The 24,371-nt window shown below is 38.9% G+C and overlaps 1 protein-coding gene and 2 non-coding genes across 7 annotated transcripts in view; 2 read left to right on the forward strand and 1 right to left on the reverse strand.

The window, feature by feature from the left end:
* RUNDC3B (RUN domain containing 3B) overlaps positions 1 to 24,371 on the forward strand; it is a 173,122-nt gene that overhangs the window by 146,259 nt on the left and 2,492 nt on the right. For all 5 annotated transcript variants that reach the window (XM_069587703.1, XM_069587705.1, XM_069587704.1 and 2 more), the window contains one exon: positions 7,611 to 7,732. In XM_069587703.1, the coding sequence (XP_069443804.1) occupies positions 7,611 to 7,732 (122 nt within the window). The remainder of the gene's footprint in view (positions 1 to 7,610; positions 7,733 to 24,371) is intronic.
* TRNAS-AGA (transfer RNA serine (anticodon AGA)) lies at positions 14,589 to 14,660 on the forward strand. Its single transcript has one exon. It is a non-coding gene; the product is annotated as a tRNA-Ser (tRNA).
* TRNAC-ACA (transfer RNA cysteine (anticodon ACA)) lies at positions 23,201 to 23,272 on the reverse strand. The gene has a single exon. It is a non-coding gene; the product is annotated as a tRNA-Cys (tRNA).

Raw genomic sequence — 24,371 nt, forward strand, 5'->3', positions numbered from 1 at the left:
TTTTTTTTTCTGTTTTTTTTTTTTTTTTTGGTAAGAGCCCTTTTAAAAATTTCACTGGTAGCGCATGCATACTCAGTCATGCCCAACTCTTTGCAACGCCATGGACTGTAGCCTTCCAAGCTCCTCTGTCCATGGGATTTAACCAGGCAAGACTACTGAAGTGGGTTGTCATTTCCTCTTCCAGGGGATCTTCCCAACCCAGGGATTGAACCCACATATCCTGCGTCTCCTGCATTGGCAGGCAGGTTCTTTACCACTGCGCCTCTTGGGAAGCCCTTCACTGGTAGAGCAATATACTTCTTTTTGTGCTTCATAGGCCACCTTTCACTAGGTAATTAGTGGCCTGGCATTTCTACAAGGAATGTCTTAGCACAGACCTAATTTCTGCCTGCTTTCCTCAGTGATTTTTCTCATTTCAGAGATAGAACTCAAAATAAATTTTTACCTTTTGTTGTTTAAAAAAGATTGCTGGAGGCTTTTATGTTTACTTGCCTGTTAGTTTCATTGATTGTTAGAGATAAATAGGGAGCCAGTTATTTACAAAATGAATCAGTAGAACTCTCTTCATCATCTCCTGCACCACACTGAGTATGAGTCAGGGTGTTGACTGGGTCTTTCATGAATTGGAACCTAGTTCCCCTTATATCCTATGGAAGTTATAAATAACTACAATATATCTTATTATGCTAGGATATAATTTTATCTTTCCTTGACACATTTAATGTATGCAAAAATATTTATTTGTATTTCTGATTTATAATAGAAAACTTAATTTTTTTCTTTTTTGAAATATAAATTTATTTATTTTAATTGGAGGTTAATTACTTTTACAATATTGTATTGGTTTTGCCATACATCACATGAATCTGCCACGGGTATACACCGTGAACCCCCTTCCCACCTCCCTCCCCGTACCATCCCTCTGGGTCATCCCAGTGCACCAGCCCCAAGCATCCTGTAACATGCATCAAACCTGGACTGGCTGTAGCAATACTTGATATACTTATCTATAACATACGATGCTCCTGCTTTTATAACTGCAAAAATATTACTATGTCTTGACAAAAGCCTAGTAACTGTGCTTTTTATTGCAGTATCTATGTTGTCACTTTACATAGTGGGTGGTAAAATATTTTAGCAGAAAGACATGTACATACCACTGCCGGCCCATAGAGCTGCCCACTGGGGAACCAGTGAGGACATCCAAGTGGAATATTTATTTCTGGGTTACCCCCGCAAGTAGTAATAGTGGCTGTCTTCTACAAAATATTGTAGTAGCAACAAGAGTAACCGCAGTCTCAGAAAAGAATGCAGCAAAACTGCCTGTTTAGAATGGATCCAGATTTTGTCCCTCTTGACTTGGTTTCTCCATTAGGTTAAGAAAGGATACCCTTTCCTTCCTGGCATCATCAGTCTTTTATCTCGCCAGACCTCTGATGTTGGCACTGCTTTTCTGTGACCCTATTGCCAAACTGATATCCCTGAACAAAAGTACGCCCTTGGGGCAGTGCTGAGATCCCTGTACCTAGAGTTTAAAGTCAGGATTTGAACGTATTTCTGTTGCTTCCTTGCTGTTTAACACTAAGCATGACTCCTTGCTTTTTGTTTCTGCACATGTAATACTGGGGTGGGGGTAATGCTTATTTAAACGGAATTGTAAGAGTCATCTGAGGTAGTAAATTGCCTGGCACCTAATCCCTTTCTGATAAGTCTTTATTTATTTATAGTCTATATAATCTTTTCTGTTTGGACTCTTATATAGCCTTATATCTTTCATGTTTGGACAGTGCCATTCACCTGATATCCTGCTATTTCTTAGAGAGCTCTTAAAGCCCTATCTAAATTTAAAATGACCAACAAATTCCCAGTTGTTTGAAATTAATAATACCAACTTTTTCATGTAGAAATGGATTTTCAGAACAGAGTACTACTGTATATAAATCATGTTTGAGACACATCATAGCTTTTCATCAAGATACAGTTTGGGCTCTCCTCAAATTTATAATACAGGCCAAAGCTATAGAACTGAGCTGATCACCAATTTCCTCTTCATTTTATCAGTGTCTTAAATAAGTCCAACAAACATTTGTGAGAAGCTGCAAATTGCGAAGGAGGTAGCCAGAGCCTCCTTATCAGGAAATATTAGCTCTCTTAATAATATGGAGAAAGAAACTGACCCTGTAATGAGTCATTGAAATTTCATGCTAAGGATATGGAAGGTCTGTAGTTAATTTCTCCAGAGGCTCTGTAAATGTATTTGCCCACTTGGGTTTTAGAAGAAGGAGAGTGTGCTATTTGATGTAATGAATTTTGTGGTAAAATGACCCATTGGGTAACTTGGCTGTGATCACCTTGTCATGGAAGGACCCCTTTCGCAAGAGATCTTAAATTTATTTCCATTTACTACACTGTTTATAAAGCTTTAAACATATCATTTCAAATTTATTTCTAGATTATTTAGACTGACAAGGTTAGTTATGTGGGATTTTATTATATCTCTTCCTTTATTTCAAACATAGGCGTATCATTTAAAAAACTTTTAAGGCATTACAGGCATTTAAGGCATTACTGTAAAAGCTCAACAGTAAATAAATATATAAGGCACACTCCCTAACACACACACTGAGCAACTGATTCTTTTTTCTTTCCACTAAGTTCTGTTTTAATATATATCTTTATATGCAAAGTCTAGGTCACTTGAGCTTGTTAAATATCTGGTATACCATCTTGTTAGATTACCTGTTACGTAACTTTGTTAGATTATTCCCATCCCAGATCAGATCCATCGTCACCATATATATATTTTCTACTTACACTTTTTTTTAGTTTTCTAAATTTATCATCGTCTTCCAATTTAGCTGCCATTCACAAAATCATGAAGAATTACGAGGTTTTTATGTCCTTTATGATCTACTACTTAGGCCTGTTTTTCTTAATGATTTCCGGTGCATTAGATATAATCACTTCCTGTGTATTCCAGGTTCTCCTTCTCATGTGTGTCTAAAGCACTGAGGTTGTAGAAATCTTTTATAAATTACATTTTGTATTGACCTGACTCACATTTTGTCCTCTTTTAAGCTCCCTTGCATCCTTCCATTTTTAGTAAATTAAAAGTTTATAGATGTTCTGCTGTAACAAATGCTTACTTTGTTCCTTAAACATACTTCTGTGGAAATCAAACCAAGAATAAAAAGAACGGATTCCGTGCACAGTGATGTGCCTCTGTGTATAGATTGTGTGCATGTATTTGTTTCTATTTTCTACATGTGGATAGTTTATTCTTCTGTTTATCACACTCTCTGTTGTCCAGTGACTACCAGATAATGTAACTTATTATTGACCTCAAGATGTCTAATGGGCAAATAGGTAATGTAGATTAGCCACAACATTGTGTCTGCATTGATATGAAGTATAAGATTGTAGAAAAATTTGCTTATAATTGAATTGACTTATCACTCAGTTTCCTTTGATTTGCCTTTATTTTGGTACCCAGTTCTATATATAGGAGTTTGAATTTGAGTGGTTTTTAAATGTTGCTATAGTAAGAAATTGAATGCTGTGAATTTTATTATGTCTCAAGTGGTCGCAACAGTTCGTACAATTTTAAATTATATTTAACAATGTAATGGCATAGAGTAAACTGTGAACTTTTATATAGTCAACACATGACTCTTACTGTCTGGGTTCCTATTTTGATTAAGCTCTTGCCGTTTAAAAAATTCAACTCTGAGAAATAGGAACAGACTGTTACCTGGTTTGGTGTATCTGGTGATGGTGGTGGTTTAGTCGCTAAGTCATGTCCGACTCTTGCAACCCCATGGACTGTACCCTGCCAGGGTACCTCTGTCCATAGGATTCTCCAGTCAAGAATACTGGATAGGGTTACTGTTTCCATCTCCAGAGGATCTTCCCAACCCAGCGATTGAACCTGGGTCTTCTGCATTGCAGGCAGATTCTTTACCAACTTAGCTACAAAAGAAAGAAAGAAAGTGAAGTCTCTCAGTTGTGTCCGACTCCTTGTGATCCCATGGACTGTAGCCTACCAGGGTCCTCTGTCCATGGAATTTTCCAGGCAAGAATACTGGAATGGGTTGCCATTTCCTTCTTTAGGGATCTTCCCAACCCAGGGATCGAACCTGGGTTGCGAGCAGACAGTTTACCATCTGAGGCCAGTAGGGAAGCCTGACTTAGCCATGGGATACCCTTAAATCTTACAGTGTGGTTTTAGTGAGTATAGGATTCCAAGATAAGACTTTTAAAGACACAACTCCAATAGATAGTTTACTCCATGACAACAAAATGTTTGTCAGATGGAGTTGCCAGTTACATTGCAAATATGATAAAAAAAAAAAGTGGTAACCAAAGCCATTCTTCGTCATTACTGAAAGCAGCCGAACTAGATTCCTGTCAGATGCTGGGAAATAGGTTCATGCAAGGAAGATATTGCATAGTACTAATAAGATATTCATAATGTCTTATTCATATTCATAGCTTATTCATAATATCTTATGAATAAGGTGCTTAGTTTTGGCTTGGAATTTTTATTTTTGCTTCAAAATATCATTGTCTACCAAATTCTATTTTTATTTCCATTGGCATTTGGTGAAGTACATAAAGCCTGTAAGCTCAAGGATTATCCCCTAAAGGGTAGAGAGGTCCTGAAGTCACTTTGGATGTAGAAGTGCGATTCTCTGAAAGGTACTTCAGCAGGTCACATAGGAAGCACACCCCTCATAGGATGTCTTCCTGCACTTTCCTCCCTCAGTGGGTGACCCAGTCTTGGAGAGCCTGTAAATGTGTGCCACCAAGTTCTCAGTCCTTAGTCACAGAGACTTTTTAATTCTGGGTATTTTGTTGTTTGTAAATATTTCCATTCATACATTTTTAGTTGAATAATATCAATATGAACAAGTTTTCTATAGTGAAATAGCAGCATCAGAAACATCCTAAGCCCTTCATTTTATTTTTTATTTATTTTATTTATTTATTTATTTTTTAGCCCTTCATTTTAAAAGGCAAGTCTTCTACCAGTTAGACACAGAAAAATAACTTGGAAAAGAAACTTATTTATACCTTCCTTTATTAAATTCTTCCATTCCTGCTTCCTGCTATAGCTAAAGAAATAAAATTTTACTGGAAATCAAGGGAAATTGTCAGTGCTTTGATTAAATACAGTATAGTTTCCATGATCTGTCTTAGCAAACTGAGCTGCTGTTTAAGAAGGGCTTCTAATAGGAAGCCGAGTCTTTTCTCTTTACACTAGAGAGGAGAAAGTGTAGTAATTATTGGGAGAGAGTTAGAGCCAGGCTACCAAGTGCAACGGAGAAGGCAATGGCACCCCACTCCAGTACTCTTGCCTGGAAAATCCCATGGACAGAGGAATCTGGTAGGCTGCAGTCCATGGGGTCGCTAAGAGTCGGACACGACTGAACGACTTCACTTTCACCTTTCACTTTCATGCATTGGAGAAGGAAATGGCAACCCACTCCAGTGTTCTTGCCTGGAGAATCCCAGGGACGGGGGAGCCTGGTGGGCCACCATCTATGGGGTCGCACAGAGTCGGACACGACTGAAGTGACTTAGCAACCAGGTGCAAATCTCATCTCCTGTGTCCCAGTCCTCTTCTGTAAAGTGGGGATGATAATAATTCCAACCTCTTCTGGTAGCCATGAGTATTAAGGAACTTAATATATATGTACATGTAGAACACTGCCTAGCATTTGATAAGTACTATATAAATATATATAAATATAAATATTGGGTATCATTTTTTAATTATTTATTTTACTTTACAATATCATATTGGTTTTGCCATACATTGACTTGAATCCGCCATGAGTGTACAGGTGTTCCCCATCCTGAACCCCACTCTCGTGTCCCTCCCCATCCCATCCCTCTGGGTCATCCCAGTGCACCAGCCCCAAGCACCCTGTCTCATGCATCAAACCTGGACTGGCGATTAGTTTCACGTATGATATTTTACATGTTTCAGTGCTATTTTCCCATATCATCCCGCCCTCGCCCTCTCCCACAGAGTCCAAAAGGCTGCTCAATACATCTGCGTCTCTTTTGTTGTCTTGCATACAGATTTATCGTTACCTTCTTTCTAAATTCCATATATATGTGTTAGTATACTGTATTGGTGTTTTTCTTTCTGGGTATTATTTTTTGTTACATGTTATGTATGTGTGTTATCTGTTATAATTATCTCTGAAGTTTCCTACAGAGACTATCTTGCTATTTAAAATTATGAGTAAGAACTTTTCTACTCTCAACATTTGAGTCATCACTGTTGTAAAGTGAGAAAGTGCTCACATTGTAAGCTAGGAAGCTATTCTGTCACCTCACCTTCACCTCATTTCTTAAAGGAAAAAACAAATAGGTGCCAGTTATATCCCCTGTATACTTAATACACACACACCAGCTAAATCTGTGAGCCTCCTCTTGTGTGTATGACTAGAGAAGTGAAGTCGCTCAGTTGTGTCCGACTCTTTGCGACCCTGTGGACTGTAGCCCACCAGGCTCCTCTGTCCATGGGATTCTCCAGGCAAGAATACTGGAGTGGGTTGCCATTTCAAGAGCTATGTAATAGGTCACTTAGATTATATATATGTTCTACAATATTACTATAACACTTCTAGGAAATTAGATAGGGTTTGACTACCTTTGGAAATAAGTGTTGAACCTGAAAAATGTGTTCCTCTTCCTGGATCATTTATATTTAGAAATAATACTGAACTTTGTCACCTACCTGAAATGTCAGTAATACCATAGCCGCATGTATCTCTTTGAGTTGGTTTTATGTTGACAAAACAAATATGAGGAAGATTTGAACATTTATATTCATTAACTTTTCAGTCATAACTGAATTTTCATTTGTTATAATTTATTTCTAGTGAATTTGTTTAATAGAAAATGGGCTCATTCCTATTGATGTTTGGCAGAAACCAACACAATACTGTAAAGCAATTATCCTTTAATTAAAAATAAATAAATTTAAAAAAAATGGGCTCGCAGTTGTCAATAGATGATGGAAGGAGGTTAATCATCTTGAAGGTGTTTTAACACAAACAGGTATTTTACAACCCAACATTTTTAAAATTTCTCAGTGACAGGAATTGATAACAGTAATTTGGTATTTTTATGTAAAAATCATCTGTGATAGTCCCAAGGTATTGTGCTTAGGAGACACAGTCCTCATAACAAAAGTTATGTCAGTTTAAGTTTCATTTGTGTATTGAGAGACTTGAGATTTTCTGCACGATTGATAATGACCAGTCAATATCAATGCACAGTTGATAATGACAATTGATAATGACCAGAAGTGCCTATTTCTTTACTAACTTGATCATCAGAAGGAACTGAATTTGTTTGACAGGTTGTTTCTCTTTTCCTGTTTTAGTGGATTTAACAACCTCCAAAGAGGGCGGAGGGAAAGATACAACTGTTTCTATTGCTACCATGATACAGATGAAGTTTAGGGGGCAGGTGGGGAGAAATGAGCCTGAGAGTCAGTAAATTGGAGAAAACCATTAAAGAATATCTCTAGAAGTTTTTTTTTTTTTAATTGTGGAAATAAGTTAAAGTAGTCTTTCACCTTTGTCTTACAGAAAAAGTTACCAGAGCCTTGACCAGTTATCAGCTGAGGTTAGCCTTTCTCAGACTTCACTGGATCCAGGTCAGTCACAAGAAGGAGATGGAAAACAAGACACATTAAATTTAATCAGTGAAGGTAAGAAAAAAAATCTATTCGAAAATTATGTTTTCCTGCACTGTACGTATTCTAATTGCTAAAGAATAATAGTGACATTTATGTGAAGCATGCTAGGAATTAAGCTGCCATTATGATTAAAAAGGGTCAACTTTTGTTTTTATCGCATGTGTTTGTAGCTAAACTTCTCAAAAGATATTCTGTAGCTGTTAACCTTTATTTCTTCACTTCCTGTGTTCTTTTTTACCCATTCCAATTTGGCTTTTCCCCCCAGTTTGGCTTTCTTTTTTTTTTCCAATTTGGCTTTTGAGTCTCTGCTACTTACCAAAATGCGTTTTATGAAGGTAATCAACTGCTGCCATATTGTTGACATCAGTCCTCTGTCTTCACCCTGTTAAACTTCTCAGCAGTTTTTGATCCAGCTGATGATTACTCATTCTTGAGTTCCTTCTGGTACTTCATTTTCTGAATATGCTGAAAAACGTGGGGAGTAGAAGAGTCTTCTTTCCTGTTGCTTTCAGCTGTGTTCTAACCACCCCTCTTTCCATTGAGTTGCATCTTCCTGAACAACATGTTGATCCAGTTTCATAACTTTTGAGGCCACTTTCAATCGTATGATCACATTTCAGTTTCTGAGACACAGTCTGCTTGCTTTTAAACTTCAGTAGAATAGCTGTTTAGAAATTCTTACCTTTCCCACACCCACCCCCCAGGTATAGGCTAGGTGTGTGACTCTAACACTTTGGATTGGATAGCTGGTGCTGGAATAATCCAACGCTCACATATTTTCCCTCTGCTCTTCTCAGTTCCACGCTTGGTGATGGGTGAGGTCTAGGGACAGACAGACCCTGCCTTACTTCAAAGGAACTATTTTCTTCTGTGCCTCCTCTCTTCTCTGTCATCTTTGTTGCAGTAAATGACACTCCCACAGGCGTTATCCTAGTCGCTGCTCTTTGCCCTCTAACTGCAAGTCAGCTTGTCAACAAGTTCTGTCTGCTTCCCATGCAGTGCATGCTGCAGGTATTGATTCATCCTCTCCATTACTACTGCTGTGGTCTAGGCCACCTGAATCAAGCCTCTTGGATGGAATGGACTGCTTTCCTCTCTCATTCCTGCCTCCTCTTAATCCATTCTCCATTTAGTGATCAGTAATCATTAAAAAACATAAATCAGAATCTATTTGCCACCCACCTTGAAATTCTGTAACTGCTCTCAGTACCAATCAGAGTCAAAGCCAAACTGCTTTTCGTGGCTTCCTTGTGATCTGGTCCTTAACAGCTTCTGCTTCATATCGGTCCATTCTTTGGTTTGTTCTCCACACCATAGCAAACTGACCTCCAGACTGTCCCTCCAGGCTGGTTTCTGCCTCAGCTATCTTTACACTTCCTTTGCCCACTGCCCTGAAGCTCCTTTCTTAAAATCTTTCCATGGCAACTTCTTCATCAGGTCTCTGGAAAAATATCAGCTCTTTAAAGTAGTTTTCATTGGCTGCTGTACCTTAATTCACCACCTGTCTCCAGGTCCACCCCATCCCGGTCACTTTACAATACGTATTGCTATACATTATGATTCTTATCTGTAACTCCCCACTAAGATGTAAGCTTAGAAGGGTAGCTTCCTGGTGGCTCAGACAGTAAAGAATCCGCCTGCAATGTGGGAGCCCTGGGTTCGATCCCTGGGTTGGGAAGATCCCTTGGAGAAGGGTATGGTAACCCACTCCAGTATTCTTGCCTGAAGAATTCCATGGACAGAGGAGCTTGGCGGGCTACAGTCCATGGGGTCAAAAAAGTCGGACATGACTGGGTGACAAATGCTTTCACCACCCATGAGGGTGGGGTATCTTATCCATATTTTCACCAGGATATTGTTAGAGTCTGATGAATTATAGATAGTCATTAAATATTAATTGATAGAATAAGTATATATAATAAATAAGTGTCATAGACTGTGAAGAACAAATTACTGGTAGTATAAAGTAAAAATTCAGTTAACCAGAAGTCTCAGGCAATGGAAAAATTATGATAAAATGAATTTCCTGCTTCTTTTAAGATAGTTGTTGACATGTTCTTGAAGGGCCTTAGTCTGTTTTACTAGTTTAATAAACAGTGTATATTAAATACAAACGGATCTTTCTTTGATGATATTGACAATAAAGGTAGCATATTAGAGTGTCTTAGTGGCACTAATGTCGATGGAAAAGAGTAAACTGTCATTTTTTAGAGTATGTATATGTTTAAAAAACCTAGTGAATACTATGGATTTCTTTATGATGATTTTTCATATAAAAATACATTTGTTCAAACTTTTAATCTAGTTTCTAATTTTAGGCATTTTAATATCAATAAGATATTAATAATGAATATTTTTATACTGTTAAAACAAATGTGAGACTTCCCTAGTGGTCCAGTGATTAAGACTCTGCTCCTCCACTGCTGGGAGTGTGGAGCTCGATCCCTGGTCAGGGAACTAAGATCCTGCATGCTGTGTGGTGTGGCCAAAAATAATAATAAAGTAAAATTTGTTAAGAAAAAAAAAGAAAATGAATGGAGGAGGAGGGAGTGGGTAGCACATACAGGATTTTTAGGGCCATGAAATGGCTCCAGTGATACTAAAATGGTAGAAACATGTTATTATACATTGTGCAGCCCATAGGATGGTCAGTGTTAGGAGTGAACCCTAATATAAACTGTGGCCTCTGGGTGGTGATTGTGTGTTCGTGTAGGTTCCTCCATTGTAATAAGTGTGCACTCTAGTGGGGGAGGCTAATAGTGGGAGCCTGTGCATGTGTAGGGGTAGGAGGTATATGAACAATCCCTGTACCTTCATGCTCAGTTTCTTTATGAACCTAATTACCCTAAAGAATACTGTATTGGTTTTAAGAATTCAGGTACTGCTTTGAAAAGATAAACAAAACTGATAAACCTTCAGCTAGACTCATCAAGGAAAAAAAGATGAGACCCAAATCCATAAAATCAGAAATGGAAAAGGAGAAGTTACAGCTGACACCACAGAAATGCAAAGGATCATAATAGATTACAAAAGCTAGTAAAATGGATGAGCAAGAAAAAAAATGGACAGATTCCTCAATGTACAATCTCCCAAGGCAGAACCAGGAAGAAATAGAAAATACGAACTGATGCCTTACCAGTAATAAAATTGAATCAATAATTTAAAAACATCCAGCAAACCAAAGTCCAGGACCAGATGGCTTCACAGGTGAATTCTACCCACATTTAGAAAAGAGTCACCACCTCTCCTTCTGAAACTATTCCAAAAAACTGCAGAGGAAGGGACACTTCTGAACTTATTCTATGAGATCAGCATCACCCAGATTCCACAACCAGACAAAGGTATCACACAGAAAAGAAAATGATAGGCCAGTATCCCTGATGGACGTACATACATTACAGGTAGTACTCTGATCAAAATGCAAAAGAATCATAGAATTTGATAATTTTTTTCTTTAAAGGGGCCTTTCACCTGGGGGTAAATAAACCATCTATTGAACAACTCTTGGGTGAAAGAGAAATATAAGTTGAAATTACGAATTTCTAAAAAATGCCAGTGAAGACTCAGCATAGCAGACTGTGAGATTTACTTGTCTATGACTAACCTAGACAACATATTAAAAAGCAGAGACATTACTTTTCCAACAAGGTCCGTCTAGTCAGGCTATGGTTTTTCCAGTGGTCATGTATGGATGTGAGAGTTGGACTATAAAGAAAGCTGAGCGCCGAAGAATTGATGCTTTTGAACTGTGGTGTTGGAGAAGACTCTAGAGAGTCCCTTGGACTACAAGGAGATCCAACCAGTCCATCCTAAAGGAGATCAGTCCTGAGTGTTCATTGGAAGGACTGATGTTGAAGCTGAAACTTCAATACTTTGGCCACCTGATGCAAAGAGCTGACTCATTTGAAAAGACCCTGATGCTGGGAAGGATTGAGGGCAGAAGGAGAAGAGGACAACAGAGGATGAGATGGTTGGATGGCATCACTGACTCAATGGACACGAGTTTGAGTAATCACTGGCAGTTGGTGATGGACAGGGTGGCCTGGCATGCTGTGGTTCATGGGGTTGCAAAGAGTCGAACATGACTGAGCAACTGAACTGAAAAAGGAAAGAAAATAAATGAGTTTTCCCAGCCCCTAAAACTAGAAAAAGAAGCAAAAGGTAAATAAAAAAGCACAAAGAATAAAATAATAAAGATAAAATCACAAGTTAATGAGACAGAGAACAGAAAAGATATTTACTTAATAAATCAAGAAACCTTATTTTTTAATTAAAAGAGACCCAGATAATTCAATCATAAAGGAAAGAAAGCAAATAAAAATTAAGGGAATAAGTACAACCTGATAAATACAGTATGAAAAATTAAAAAGTGATAGGTCAGTTCCACTTACAGATAATGATATAAAAGTTTTAAATAACGTACTAGTGAACAGTGTCTATCACCACATAAAGGAACGATACACCGTGAACAGGAACAGAAGATTGATTCAGTATTAGGAAATCTATTAATATGATGCACTATATTAATAGATCTGAGGAAAGGCTTATCATCCACAGATGCCAGGAAACCCTGGGCAGAATTCAACACGTGTGTGATAAACATTCAACACAGAAGACCTAAGTAATACTTACCTTACATGAATATGTATATATGTGTGTATATCTGTCCTAAAACCAGCATCTTAATGGGGAAATGCTGAGATACCCATTGTTTCTACCACTATTTAACATTATACTGGAGGTTTAGCCAGTGCATTTAAAGAAGAAACTTCTAGGGACATGAGAATTGGATTTTAGAGTTTATAGCATGAACCTGGGAAGCACAGATAAATAACACTAATTTAGACAATTAAAAAAAAAAAGTCTTGGAGCTTCTCTGTGGTTAAGAATCTACCTTCAGGGGACACGGGTTCGATCCCTAGTCCAGGAAGATCCCACACACCACAGAGTAACTAAGCCTGTGTACCACAACTACTGAGCCCACATGCTGCAGGCTCCTGAAGCCTGCATTCCTTGAGCCTGGGCTCTGTAACAAAGAGTAGCCCCCTGCTCGCTGCAACTAGAGAAAACCTGTGTGCAGCAACAAAGGCCCAGCACAGCCAGAAACAAAATTCAAAAATGAAATAAACTGCAAAGTTAAAAAAATAAAAGTCTTCTAAAGTAACAGGATATAAAATTATACAGAAATCAGTAGCCTTTGCATGTGGTACAAATAGCCAGTGACTCTGTTAGTATGGAAAAAGAAAAGCTATTTAAACAGCAGAGAAGATAAAATATTTAGGCATTGTACATTTCTTGTTAAATTTTTTCCTATCTCAGGAGAGCTATAACCATTTTTAAGAAATACAAAAGCAGACTCAGTAAATGGAAAGAAATACTTTCGAGTTTTCTCCAAGTTAGTGTAAAGTTGACACAATCCTGCATATGCTTTTATTTTCTAATCCAGTAAATTTACCCTGGAGATACACTAAACTATGTATGCCCAAGGTTATTCTGTCCACTTAATATTTGTTTACATTCTGTACTTTTCCCTGAATGCTTATCACTTTGAAGAATTTCTGTAGCTACCCCCTTTTTAAAATTTAACTTTTTATTTTGAAGTAATTATAGATTCACATGCAGATTAATAAATAATACAGAGATCTCCATATACCCTTCACTCAGTTTGCCTCCTGGGCAACATCTTACAAAACTGTACAATATCACATCTATGAAATTGACAGCATAATCCACTGATTTCACTCAGACTTACAGGTACTCAGTCGTGTGTGTTTTTAGTATATGCCATTTTACATGTGTCGGTCCCTGTACACACACCACCGTTCAGACATGGACAGTTCCTTCACCACAGGGATCCCTTATGCTGCCCTTTATAACCATACCCACCTCCCTTCCAGCCATGCCTTACCTCTGTCCCTTCCCTAACCCACAGCAAGCACTAATCTGTTCTATGTTACTGTAATATGTCATGAAATTATGAAGAATGTTGTATAATAACATCATGAAGAGTATTAAGATAGTACATGGACTCTTTGGATTGGATTTTTTCACTCAGCATAATTCCCCTGAGATCTGTCCCAGTTGTTACATGTCTATTTTTTTTATTGCTTTCTTTATTTTTATTTTTGCTTTTTTTATTGCTAAGAATATTCCATGGTATGGATGTGCTGTATCATTTTTGTTTTGTTTTGAAACCAGTCATTGAGGGATGTTTAGGTTGGTTTACACTTGAGGACTGTAAAGCTGCTACCATTGACTGAATGTTTGTGTTCTCCTAGATTCATCTGTCGAAACCAAATGTCTGGTATGAGAATATTAGAACATGGGTGTTGGGAGATGATTAGGTATGAGGATGGAGGCTTCATGAATGGGATTAGTGCCCTTAAAGAGAGACCCCAGAGAGCTCCTTTCCCCCTTTAGTCTTGTTAGGACAGAGTGAGAAGACTACTGTATAGAAACCAGGAGACGGACTATAACCAGACACCGAATTTGCAGTGACCTTGAACTTGGATTTCCCAGTTTCCAGAACTGTGAAAAACAAATTTCTGTTGTTTATAAGCCACCCAGTTTATGATATTTCTGGTATAGCAGCTGAAATGGACTAAGCTGCTATGAACCTTTATTTATAGGTGTTTGTGTGAACCTAAGTGTTACTTTCTCTGGGATGAATAGCTAGGAGTACAGCTGCTAGGTTGTATGGTGGTTGCATGTTTAGGTTTTTAAGAATCTGCCCAACTATTTTTCAGAGTGACTGTTCTGTTTTGTATTCCCACCAGCAATGTATGAGCAAGCCAATTTGTCCACATCCTTACCATCTTTCAGTGTTGTCACAGTTTTTTATTTTAGCCATTGTTATAGGTATGCAGCTTCCCTGGTGGCTCAGAGGTTAAAGCGTCTGCCTAGAATGCAGGAGACCAAGGTTCGATCCCTGGGTCGGGAAGATCCCCTGGAGAAGGAAATGGCAACCCACTCCAGTACTCTTGCCTGGAGAATCCCATGGAGGGAGGAGCCTGGTAGGCTACAGTCCATGGGGTCACAAGGAGTCGGACACGACTGAGTGACTTCACTTTCACTATCTCACCATGGGTTTAATCTGCATTTCCCTGATGGGCTTCCCAGGTGGCTCAGTGGTAAAAAATCTGCCTCCCAGTGAAGGAAGACTCAGGAGATATGGGTTCGATTCCTGGGTCAAGAAGATCCCCTAGAGGAGGAAATGGCAACCCACTACAGTATTCTTGCCTGGGAAATTATGTGGACAGAGGAGCCTCTTGGGCTGAAGTCCATGGGGTCACAAAGAGTCGGATACAACTGAGCCACTCAGCATGCATGATGGCAAGTGACGTTCATTTTTGTGAACTTATTTGCCATCAGTATCCTCCAGTGAAGTATCTCTTCCTATCTTAGTCTGTTCTCAACTTGAATTCCTTTGTTTTTTAAACTGTTGAATTTTAAGAGTTCAATAGGTAATTCTAAAATTGGTACATGTTAGAAAACACTCAAACTTGATGGGTAGCTATACATTTTTCATGCTCTCTCAACATAGATTACTCTTTCGAAAAATACTGACTCTTCAGGAAAAAAATGTATTGGAAGTTCACCGTTTCTTTTCCTGGCTGTTTCTTACATTGCATCACAGTAAAAATGAAAAAAATTTAATTTAAAGACTTTCGTGACATCATCCCAATTTTATAATGTTCTTTGTACCTACTTTTCTTGTTGAATGTAAGCTGGATGGTAAGTTCATTAAAATTTCTTTTTGTGCTTTGCTGCATTGATTAAATTTTTATAATGAATATGTCACTTTTTTCAAACATAATAGATATTTTTCCCTTCTAAAAACAAATACTGGAAATTAAATACATCAAATGTATGGTTTGAAGTGGTAAATTTAGTGATAGAACTATAAATGACCATTACTTTTACATATTTTTCACATTTTTAGTTAAAAGTATTAACATCTCTATGTGACAAGTCTCAAGAAATAGAGATTTGTTACTTATTACTTGGAGAAAAGAAACATGTGCTTGTATTCTAAAATTTTATTCAAACAGAAGAACCTTTTATGCCTTTGTATAGGTCCCTACATTCCTCAAGGATTTATTTTAATGAATGATATAGTAAAGAGGTATAAAACAAAAGGAAATTCTACATTCCTACTGATTATTTAAATTTTTTTAAAAATTTATAAGTTAAAATGTACCACAGTTGTTGATAGGAAGATTGAAAAGTTGTCTTTTTTTAGGAAGCATGTATTAAGCCTTTCATATGTGACTGCTATTATGCTAACAGCTACATATTTCATCAAGTCTAACCAAAAAAATAAACCCCCCCAAAGAAAGAGAATGCCAACAATTAAACGAGAACACATTTGTCCATATCTCTCAGCACTTTTATTTTAGAAGTTCTTTTAGACTTAAAAAAAAAACCTGTTTCATTATAATTCTTATAACATAAAATCTATCATTTTATAAAACAAAATTTTTAAACTCACCATATTAAAGCATACAATTCAATGGTGTTTAGCATATTCAGCATGTGTAACCATCACCACTGTCTAATTTCAGAATATGGCCATCACCTAGTAAAGAAGCCCTGTTGTACCTACTAGGGTTCAGTCCCAATTCCTCCTTCCCCCTCCTCCTGGTGACTACTAATCTATCTTCTCTTTGAATTTTTCTGTTCTGAGCATTTCATAAAATGAAATCATACAAAGTGTAGCTTCTTTTGGGCCTGTTTTTTTTTTTTTGACTTAGCATGTTTTCACAGTTCTTCCACGCCACAGCATCCATCAGTTGCTTCATTTCCTTTTATGCTCAAATAACCTTCCGTTGTGCGGCTGCACCGCAGTGTGTGCATTTGCTGTTGGAACGTTTGGGTTGTTTCCACTTTGGGGCTTTGATGAATGCTGCTGCCATGAACATTCATGTACAAGGTTTTGAGTGAACTTATATTTTTCTCTTGGGTATATATCCAAGAACAGAATTGGCTGGATCATATGTTTAACCATTTGAGGAACTGCCAAACTTGTGTTTTTTTTTTTTTTTTTGAACAGACAGTTGCATTTTGCAGTCCCACCAGCAGGGACGATTTCATTTTCTCCTCACCCACACCAACACTATTTATTGTCTGGCTTCCCTGGTGGCTCAGAGGTTAAAGCGTCTGCCTCCAATGTGGGAGACCCGGGTTTGATCCCTGGGTTGGGAAGATCCCCTGGAGAAGGAAATGGCAATCCACTCCAGTATTCTTGCCTGGAGAATCCCATGGACAGAGAAGGCTGGTAGGTTACAGTCCATGGGGTCGCAAAGAGTCGGACACGACTGAGCGACTTCACCTTTGAAAATAGCCATCTAGTAGGTATGAAGTGGAATTTCATGGTTTTGACATGGACTGTGCTGGTGCATAATAATGTTGAACATCTTTTCATGTGCTTATTGGCCATTTGTATATCACCTTCAGAGAAATGTCTACTCAGATCCTTTGACCATTTGAAAATTGCATTGTCTTTTTATTGTTGAGTTGTGATAGTTCTTTATGTTTATTTTGGATTGTAGACCTGTAGCAGATAATACAAATTGCAGGTATTTTCTCCCTTTCTGAGGTGTGTGTTTTCACTTTCTTGCTAATATTCTTTAACTTACAAAGTTGTCGATTTTGACAAAATACAGTTTATCTAGTTTTTCTTTGGGTTGCTAGTGTTTTTGTTGGTGTCACATCTAAGAAAATGCTGCCTAATCCAAGGTATATGTATTAAGTATAGCTATATGTATTAAGTATAGGTATACTGGAGTAACAGGCAAATTTGGCCTTGGAATACGGAATGAAGCAGGGCAAAGGCTAATAGAGTTTTCCCAAGAGAACACACTGGTCATAGCAAACACCCTCTTCCAACAGCACAAGAGAAGACTCTACACATGGACATCACCAGATGGTCAACACCAAAACCAGGTTGATTATATTCTTAGCAGCCAAAGATGGAGAAGTTCTATACAGTCAGCAAAAACAAGACCGGGAGCTGACTGTGGCTCAGATCATGAACTCCTTATTGCCAAATTCAGACTGAAATTGAAGAAAGTAGGGAAAACCACTAGACCATTCAGGTATGACCTAAATCAAATCCCTTATGATTATATGGTGGAAGTGAGAAATAGATTTAAGGGACTAGATCTGATAGATAGAGTGCCTGATGAACTATGGACGGAGGTTCGTGACATTGTACAGGAAACAGGGATCAAGACCATCCCCATGGAAAAGAAATGCAAAAAAGCAAAATGGCTGTCTGGGGAGGCCTTACAAATAGCTGTGAAAAGAAGAGAAGTGAAATGCAAAGGAGAAAAAGAAAGATATAAGCATCTGAATGCAGAGTTCCAAAGAATAGCAAGGAGAGATAAGAAAGCCTTCTTCAGCGATCAATGCAAAGGAAGAGAGGAAAACAACAGAATGGGAAAGACTAGAGATCTCTTCAAGAAAATTAGAGATACCAAGGGAACATTTCATGCAGAGATGGGCTCAATAAAGGACAGAAATGGTATGGACCTAACAGAAGCAGAAGATATTAAGAAGAGGTAGCAAGAATACATAGAACTGTACAAAAAAGATCTTCATGACCAAGATACTCACGATGGTGTGATCACTCACCTAGAGCCAGACATCCTGGAATGTGAAGTCAAGTGGGCCTTAGAAATCATCACTATGAACAAAGCTAGTGGAGGTGATGGAATTCCAGTTGAGCTATTTCAAACTCTGAAAGATGATGCTGTGAAAGTGCTGCACTCAATATGACAGCAAATGTGGAAAACTCAGCAGTGGCCACAGGACTGGAAAAGGTCAGTTTTCATTCCAATCCCAAAGAAAGGCAATGCCAAAGAATGCTCAAACTACTGCACAATTGGCACTCATCTCACACGCTAGTAAAGTAATGCTCAAAATTCTCCAAGCCAGGCTTCAGCAATACGTGAACCGTGAACTTCCAGATATTCAAGCTGGTTTTAGAAAAGGCAGAGGAACCAGAGATCAAATTGCCAACATCCACTGGATCATGGAAAAAGTAAGAGAGTACCAGAAAAACATCTGTTTCTTCTTTATTGACTATGCCAAAGCCTTTGACTGTGTGGGTCATGATAAACTGTGGAATATTCTTCAAGAGGTGGGAATACCAGACCACCTGACCTGCCTCTTGAGAAACCTATATGCAGGTCAGGAAGCAACAGTTAGAACTGTACATGGAACAACAGACTGGTTCCAAATAGGAAAAGGAGTACGTCAAGGCTGTCTATTGTCACCCTGCTTATTTAACTTATATGCAGAGTATATCATGAGAAATGCTGGGCTGGAAGAAGCACAAGGTGGAATCAAGATTGCTGGGAGAAATATCAATAACCTCAGATATGCAGATGATATCACCCTTATGGCAGAAAGTGAAGAGGAACTCAAAAGCCTCTTGATGAAAGTGAAAGAGGAGAGTGAAAAAGCTGGCTTAAAGCTCAACATTCAGAAAATGAAGATCATGGCATCTGATCCCATCACTTCATGGGAAATAGATGGGGAAACAGTGGAAACAGTGTCAGACTTTATTTTTGTGGGCTCCAAAATCTCTGCAGATGGTGATTGCAGCCATGAAGTTAAAAGACGCTTACTCCTTGGAAGGAAAGTTATGACTAACCTAGATAGCATATTCAAAAGCAGAGACGTTCCTTTGCCGACTAAGGTCCGTCTAGTCAAGGCTATGGTTTTTCCAGTAGTCATGTATGGATGTGAGAGTTGGACTGTGAAGAAAGCTGAGCACCAAAGAATTGATGCTTTTGAACTGTGGTGTTGGAGAAGACTCTTGAGAGTCCCTTGGACTGCAAGGAGATCCAACCAGTCCATTCTAAAGGAGATCAATCCTGGGTGTTCCTTGGAAGGACTGGTGCCAAAGCTGAAACTCCAGTACTTTGGCCACCTCATGCGAAGCGTTGACTTATTGGTAAAGACCCTGATGCTGGAAGGCATTGGGGGCAGGAGGAGAAGGGGACGACAGAGGATGAGATGGCTGGATGGCATCATCGACTCGATGAACATGGGTTTGTGTGAACTCCGGGAGTTGGTGATGGACAGGGAGGCCTGGTGTGCTGCAGTTCATGGGGTTGCAGAGTCAGACACGACTGAGCGACTGAACTGAACTGAACTATGTATCCAAGGTATATGTATTTTTGTATATGGTGTGAACTAAGGTTCTAGTTTTATTCTTTTTGTATGTAGTCAGTTGTTCCTGGACCATTTTTTGAAAAGACTCTTCTTTCCCTCACTGAATGGTCCTAGAACTCTTGTTGAAATCCATTACCCATACGTGTGTGTGTTCATTTCTGGAGTCTCAGTTCTGTTCTGATGGTCTGTGTGTCTATTATGGCGCCACATCATCCTTAGTCCATATCACACTGCCTTAAATTACTGTAGCTTTGCAGTAAGCTTGAAATCAGGACATGTGAGTCCTACAACTTTGATCTTTTTCAAGATTGTGAAGTTTGGGATCCTTTGCATTTCCTATTACTTTATTTCAAATATAGTTTGTATTCACTTATTTATTGTTGACCCCACTGCGTCTTGATTGCTGCGTGCAGGCTTCGTCTAGTTTGGGTGAGTGGGGGTACTGTCAAGTTGCAGGGCTCGGGCTTCTCGTTGCAGTGGCTTCTCTTGTTGTGGACCACAGCCTCTAGGCTGCAGTAGTTGTGTTTCCCAAGCTCTAGAGCTCAGGCTCAGTAGTTGTGGTGCATATGCTCAGTCGTTTCGTGGCATCTTCCTGGAACAGGGGTCTAACCCATGTCTCCAGAGTTGGCAGGCAGATTCTTTACCACTGGACCTCCAGGGAAGCCCCCATATGAATTTTAGAATCAACTTGTCATTTCTAAAAAAAGGCAATTAGAATTTTGATGGGGATTACATTGAGTTTTTAGATTTGGGAAACATTGCCATCTTAACAATATTATCTTCCAGTCCATCAAAATAAGGGATGTTTTTCCATTTATTTTAACCTCAACTTTCTTACAGCACTATTTTGTAGTTGTCAGTGTACACACCTTCATACTTTTGCTTTATTCCTAAGTATTTTACTCTTTTAGATGCTACTGTAACTGGAAATGTTTCTTAATTTTGATTGTTTATTGCTTTTTTTTTTTTAATCCAGTCAAGGATCACACAGAGCATTTAGTTTTCAATCTCTTTGGTGTCCTTTCATCTAGCAGAGCACCGTGCCCCTCCCCCCAACTTTTTCTCTCATTTGAAATTTATGTATTTTATGCACCCAGCCAACTGTTTTGTTAAATCCCTGACAATTTAGATTTCTCTAGTCATTCATTCTTAGTATATTCTGGTTACATATATTTGGGAAGAATCAGTCAGTTCAGTTCAGTCGCTCAGTCATCTCCGACTCTTTGCGACCCAATGGACTGCAGCATGCCAGGCCTCCCCGTCCATCACCAACTCTTGAGTTTACTCGTGTCCTTTGAGTCAGTGATGCCATCCAACCATCTCATCCTCTGTCGTCTCCTCCTCCTTCTGTCCTCAATCTTTCCCAGCATCAGGGTCTTTTCAAATGAGTCAGCTCTTTGCATCAGGTGGCCAAAGCATTGGAGTTTCAGCTTCAACATCAGTCCTTCCAATGAACACCCAGGATTGATCTCCTTTAGGATGGACTGGTTGGATCTCCTTGCAGTCCAAGGGACTCTCAAGAGTCTTCTCCAACACCACAGTTCAAAAGCATCAATTCTTCGGTGCTCAGCTTTCTTTATAGTCCAACTCTCACATCTATACATGACCACTGGAAAAACCATAGCTTTGACTACAGACCTTTGTTTGCAAAGTGATGTCTCTGCTTTTTAGTACGCTGTCTAAGTTGGTCATAACTTTTCTTCCAAGGAGTAAGCGTCTTTTAATTTCATTGGGAAGAATACAGTATAAATAATGCATCTTTTTTAGTACAGTCATTAGGAGGTCGGAGAAGGCAATGGCACCCCACTCCAGTACTCTTGCCTGGAAAATCCCATGGGCAGAGGAGCCTGGTAGGCTGCAGTCCATGGGGTCGCTAGGAGTCGGACATGACTGAGCGACTTCACTTTCACTTTTCACTTTCATGCATTGGAGAAGGAAATGGCAGCCCACTCCAGTATTCTTGCCTGGAGAATCCCAGGGATGGGGAGCCTGGTGGGCTGCCGTCTCTGGGGTCACACAGAGTCGGACATGACTGAAGCGACTTAGCAGCAGCAGCAGCAGCATTAGGAGGTCACTGACCTTTTTGCACACTGAGAGACCCTTTAAAAGACGGTTCCTTTTGACATCCTGGTAGTCTGTCACAGCTTCCTTGCTTTGTGGAAACAAGATGTTCTGAGTTTCTTTGGTACATTTCATGCCCATACTCAGAATTAGCTGTTTCTCCAAGAAGTCCTGTTTCCTTACACTAGAAAATGATACTGAAGAACATAATCTGGGCCACAGAGGTCCCTGTTATGATTGGACTGGTCATTGTTTCTAGCCTCTTCACTAGTGAGTTAAGACGTTTTTAAAAGAAAAATATACCTTAAATTTATTTTACTTTGTAATTCATACATAAAAGGTTTCCATTACTTGATTTTGTATTTTTATATCTTTATGTTAGACTTTTAGTCTTTGCAATTACTGTGTTATAATCTGTATGTTTAAAAAATATGTGTAATCTAAGTATATACTCTCAAAGAATTGAAAATAGGACTCAGATACTTGGATGCCAGTGTTCACAGTAGAATTATTTTAAGTAGTTGATAGGTGGAAACAACTCAGATGTCCATACAAATGAGTGGAGTAACAAAATGTCATATATATACACACCATGGAATGTTATTGAGCCATGGAAAAGGAATACATACCACATGCATGGGCCTTGAAAAAAATATTACATTAAGTGAAATAAGCCAGTCACAAAAGGGCAAATGCTGTATGATTCCACTTTTAAGAATGAATCTAGGACAGGCAAATTCACAGAAAGTAGATTAGAGGTTTCCAGAGACTGAGGGGAATGGGAGAAAGGAAAGTTTACTGTTTAAAGAGGTAGGGAGTTTTTGTTTGGCATGATGAAAATTTTTTGAAATAGTGGTTGGTGATGGTTGCACATAGTGTGTAATTAATACCACTGAATTGCACCTTTGTGTGTGTGTAATTAGAAGTAAACATCTTTGCAGTATTATAGGTCAATGATGAATTAGGAATTTGGGAGAAACCATTCAAGCATTTGAGTTCTTGGAGCATTTAGCAAGAACTCTAAATGGCCTGAAATAGGTCTCTAAGCTTAGACCTTAAAAGGAACATCTGTATCTTTTGATGATAACAAATGTTATCATCAAAATAAAGTGAAGTCGCTCAGTCGTGTCCGACTCTTTGTGACCCCATGGACTGTAGCCTACCACGCTCCTCCGTCCATGGGATTTTCCAGGCAAGAGTACTGGAGTGGGGTGCCATTTCCTTCTCCAGAGGATCTTCCCAACCCAGGGATTGAACCTAGGTCTCCTGCATTGTAGGCAGATGCTTTACCATCTGAGCCACCAGGGAATTCCTTCATCAAAATATGATAACATTTAAAACCCGAATGTAACAATTATTCTTGCATATGTTTTCCTAACAGTGTTGTACCTTCCTATATTTTATTAGCGAAACCATGTAGTGAACATAGTCATCTTTTGGTGTCTGTTCTCATTTTACAAAGGAAGGAGCAGGCTCAGAGAAGATGCCTTTCCCCGGGTCACACGGCTGTAAAGAACACAGGCATTCTTTCATGTCCCAGCACGGTTCTTACTGAATCATTCATTATATAATTATGTAATGTTGGTCTCCTGTGTGCTAGCACTGGGAATATGACGACGACTACAACACACTCCATGTCCTTCCTCAGGCTGTGATTTTTTAATAAAGGAGAGTGTCCCACAATGATCATATAGCATGACAGTGAAGGCACTGCAGAGGGGCTGTTTGAAACAGTGTGTGATATTCAGAAACCTCTGACATCTGGGTCAGTTTACATTTCTGTAACCATGTGAGTAAAGCCTAAGCTTTCCATTTTCTCTGGAAAACTGATTTTCACCTTACTAGCCTTTCACAGCCTTAGGCCGGCCTCTTAGAGCAACTGTGTGCACAGTGGGGGTTGAAACTTGTTCTGCTTGGGAGAGAACGTGTTTTCCCCAGGCATGGACACAGACCTCTGCCACTCCTCCTTCAGGGACCGAGTGACTTCTAGCGGGTAACCGTATTCCTGGTGCAGAGTAGATGCTGAATGTTTATTCAGTCAGTGGACAGAGGTTCCGTAGGTCAAGCCTCCAACTGAACTGCAGCAGTTCTGCTGCTCCTGCATCGCTTCGCCTTTACCCACATGCGGATTTCCTGGTGTTTCTGTCGCCTGGGCACTTGTGTTGTTGCTGTAGTTTTTTGTTATTCTTTACTAATTGGATATGACCATATTCTCCCCCAAAAAGGTAAATTCCATATTTATTCCAGAATATCTCAAGCTTCCATATCTAGAACTTTAAAAGCAGCACAAATAATCCCACTGTGATGTTTCTACAAGGGGTAGTATTGAAACTACTGGAAAATCAAAAGTCAACATACAGATGTTTGATTTTACAGTATGTTTGCACTGTTTTATACAGTATGTAAA

The sequence above is a fragment of the Ovis canadensis genome, chromosome 4 (assembly GCF_042477335.2).
Source record: "Ovis canadensis isolate MfBH-ARS-UI-01 breed Bighorn chromosome 4, ARS-UI_OviCan_v2, whole genome shotgun sequence".
NCBI classification, from domain to species: Eukaryota; Metazoa; Chordata; class Mammalia; order Artiodactyla; family Bovidae; genus Ovis; species Ovis canadensis.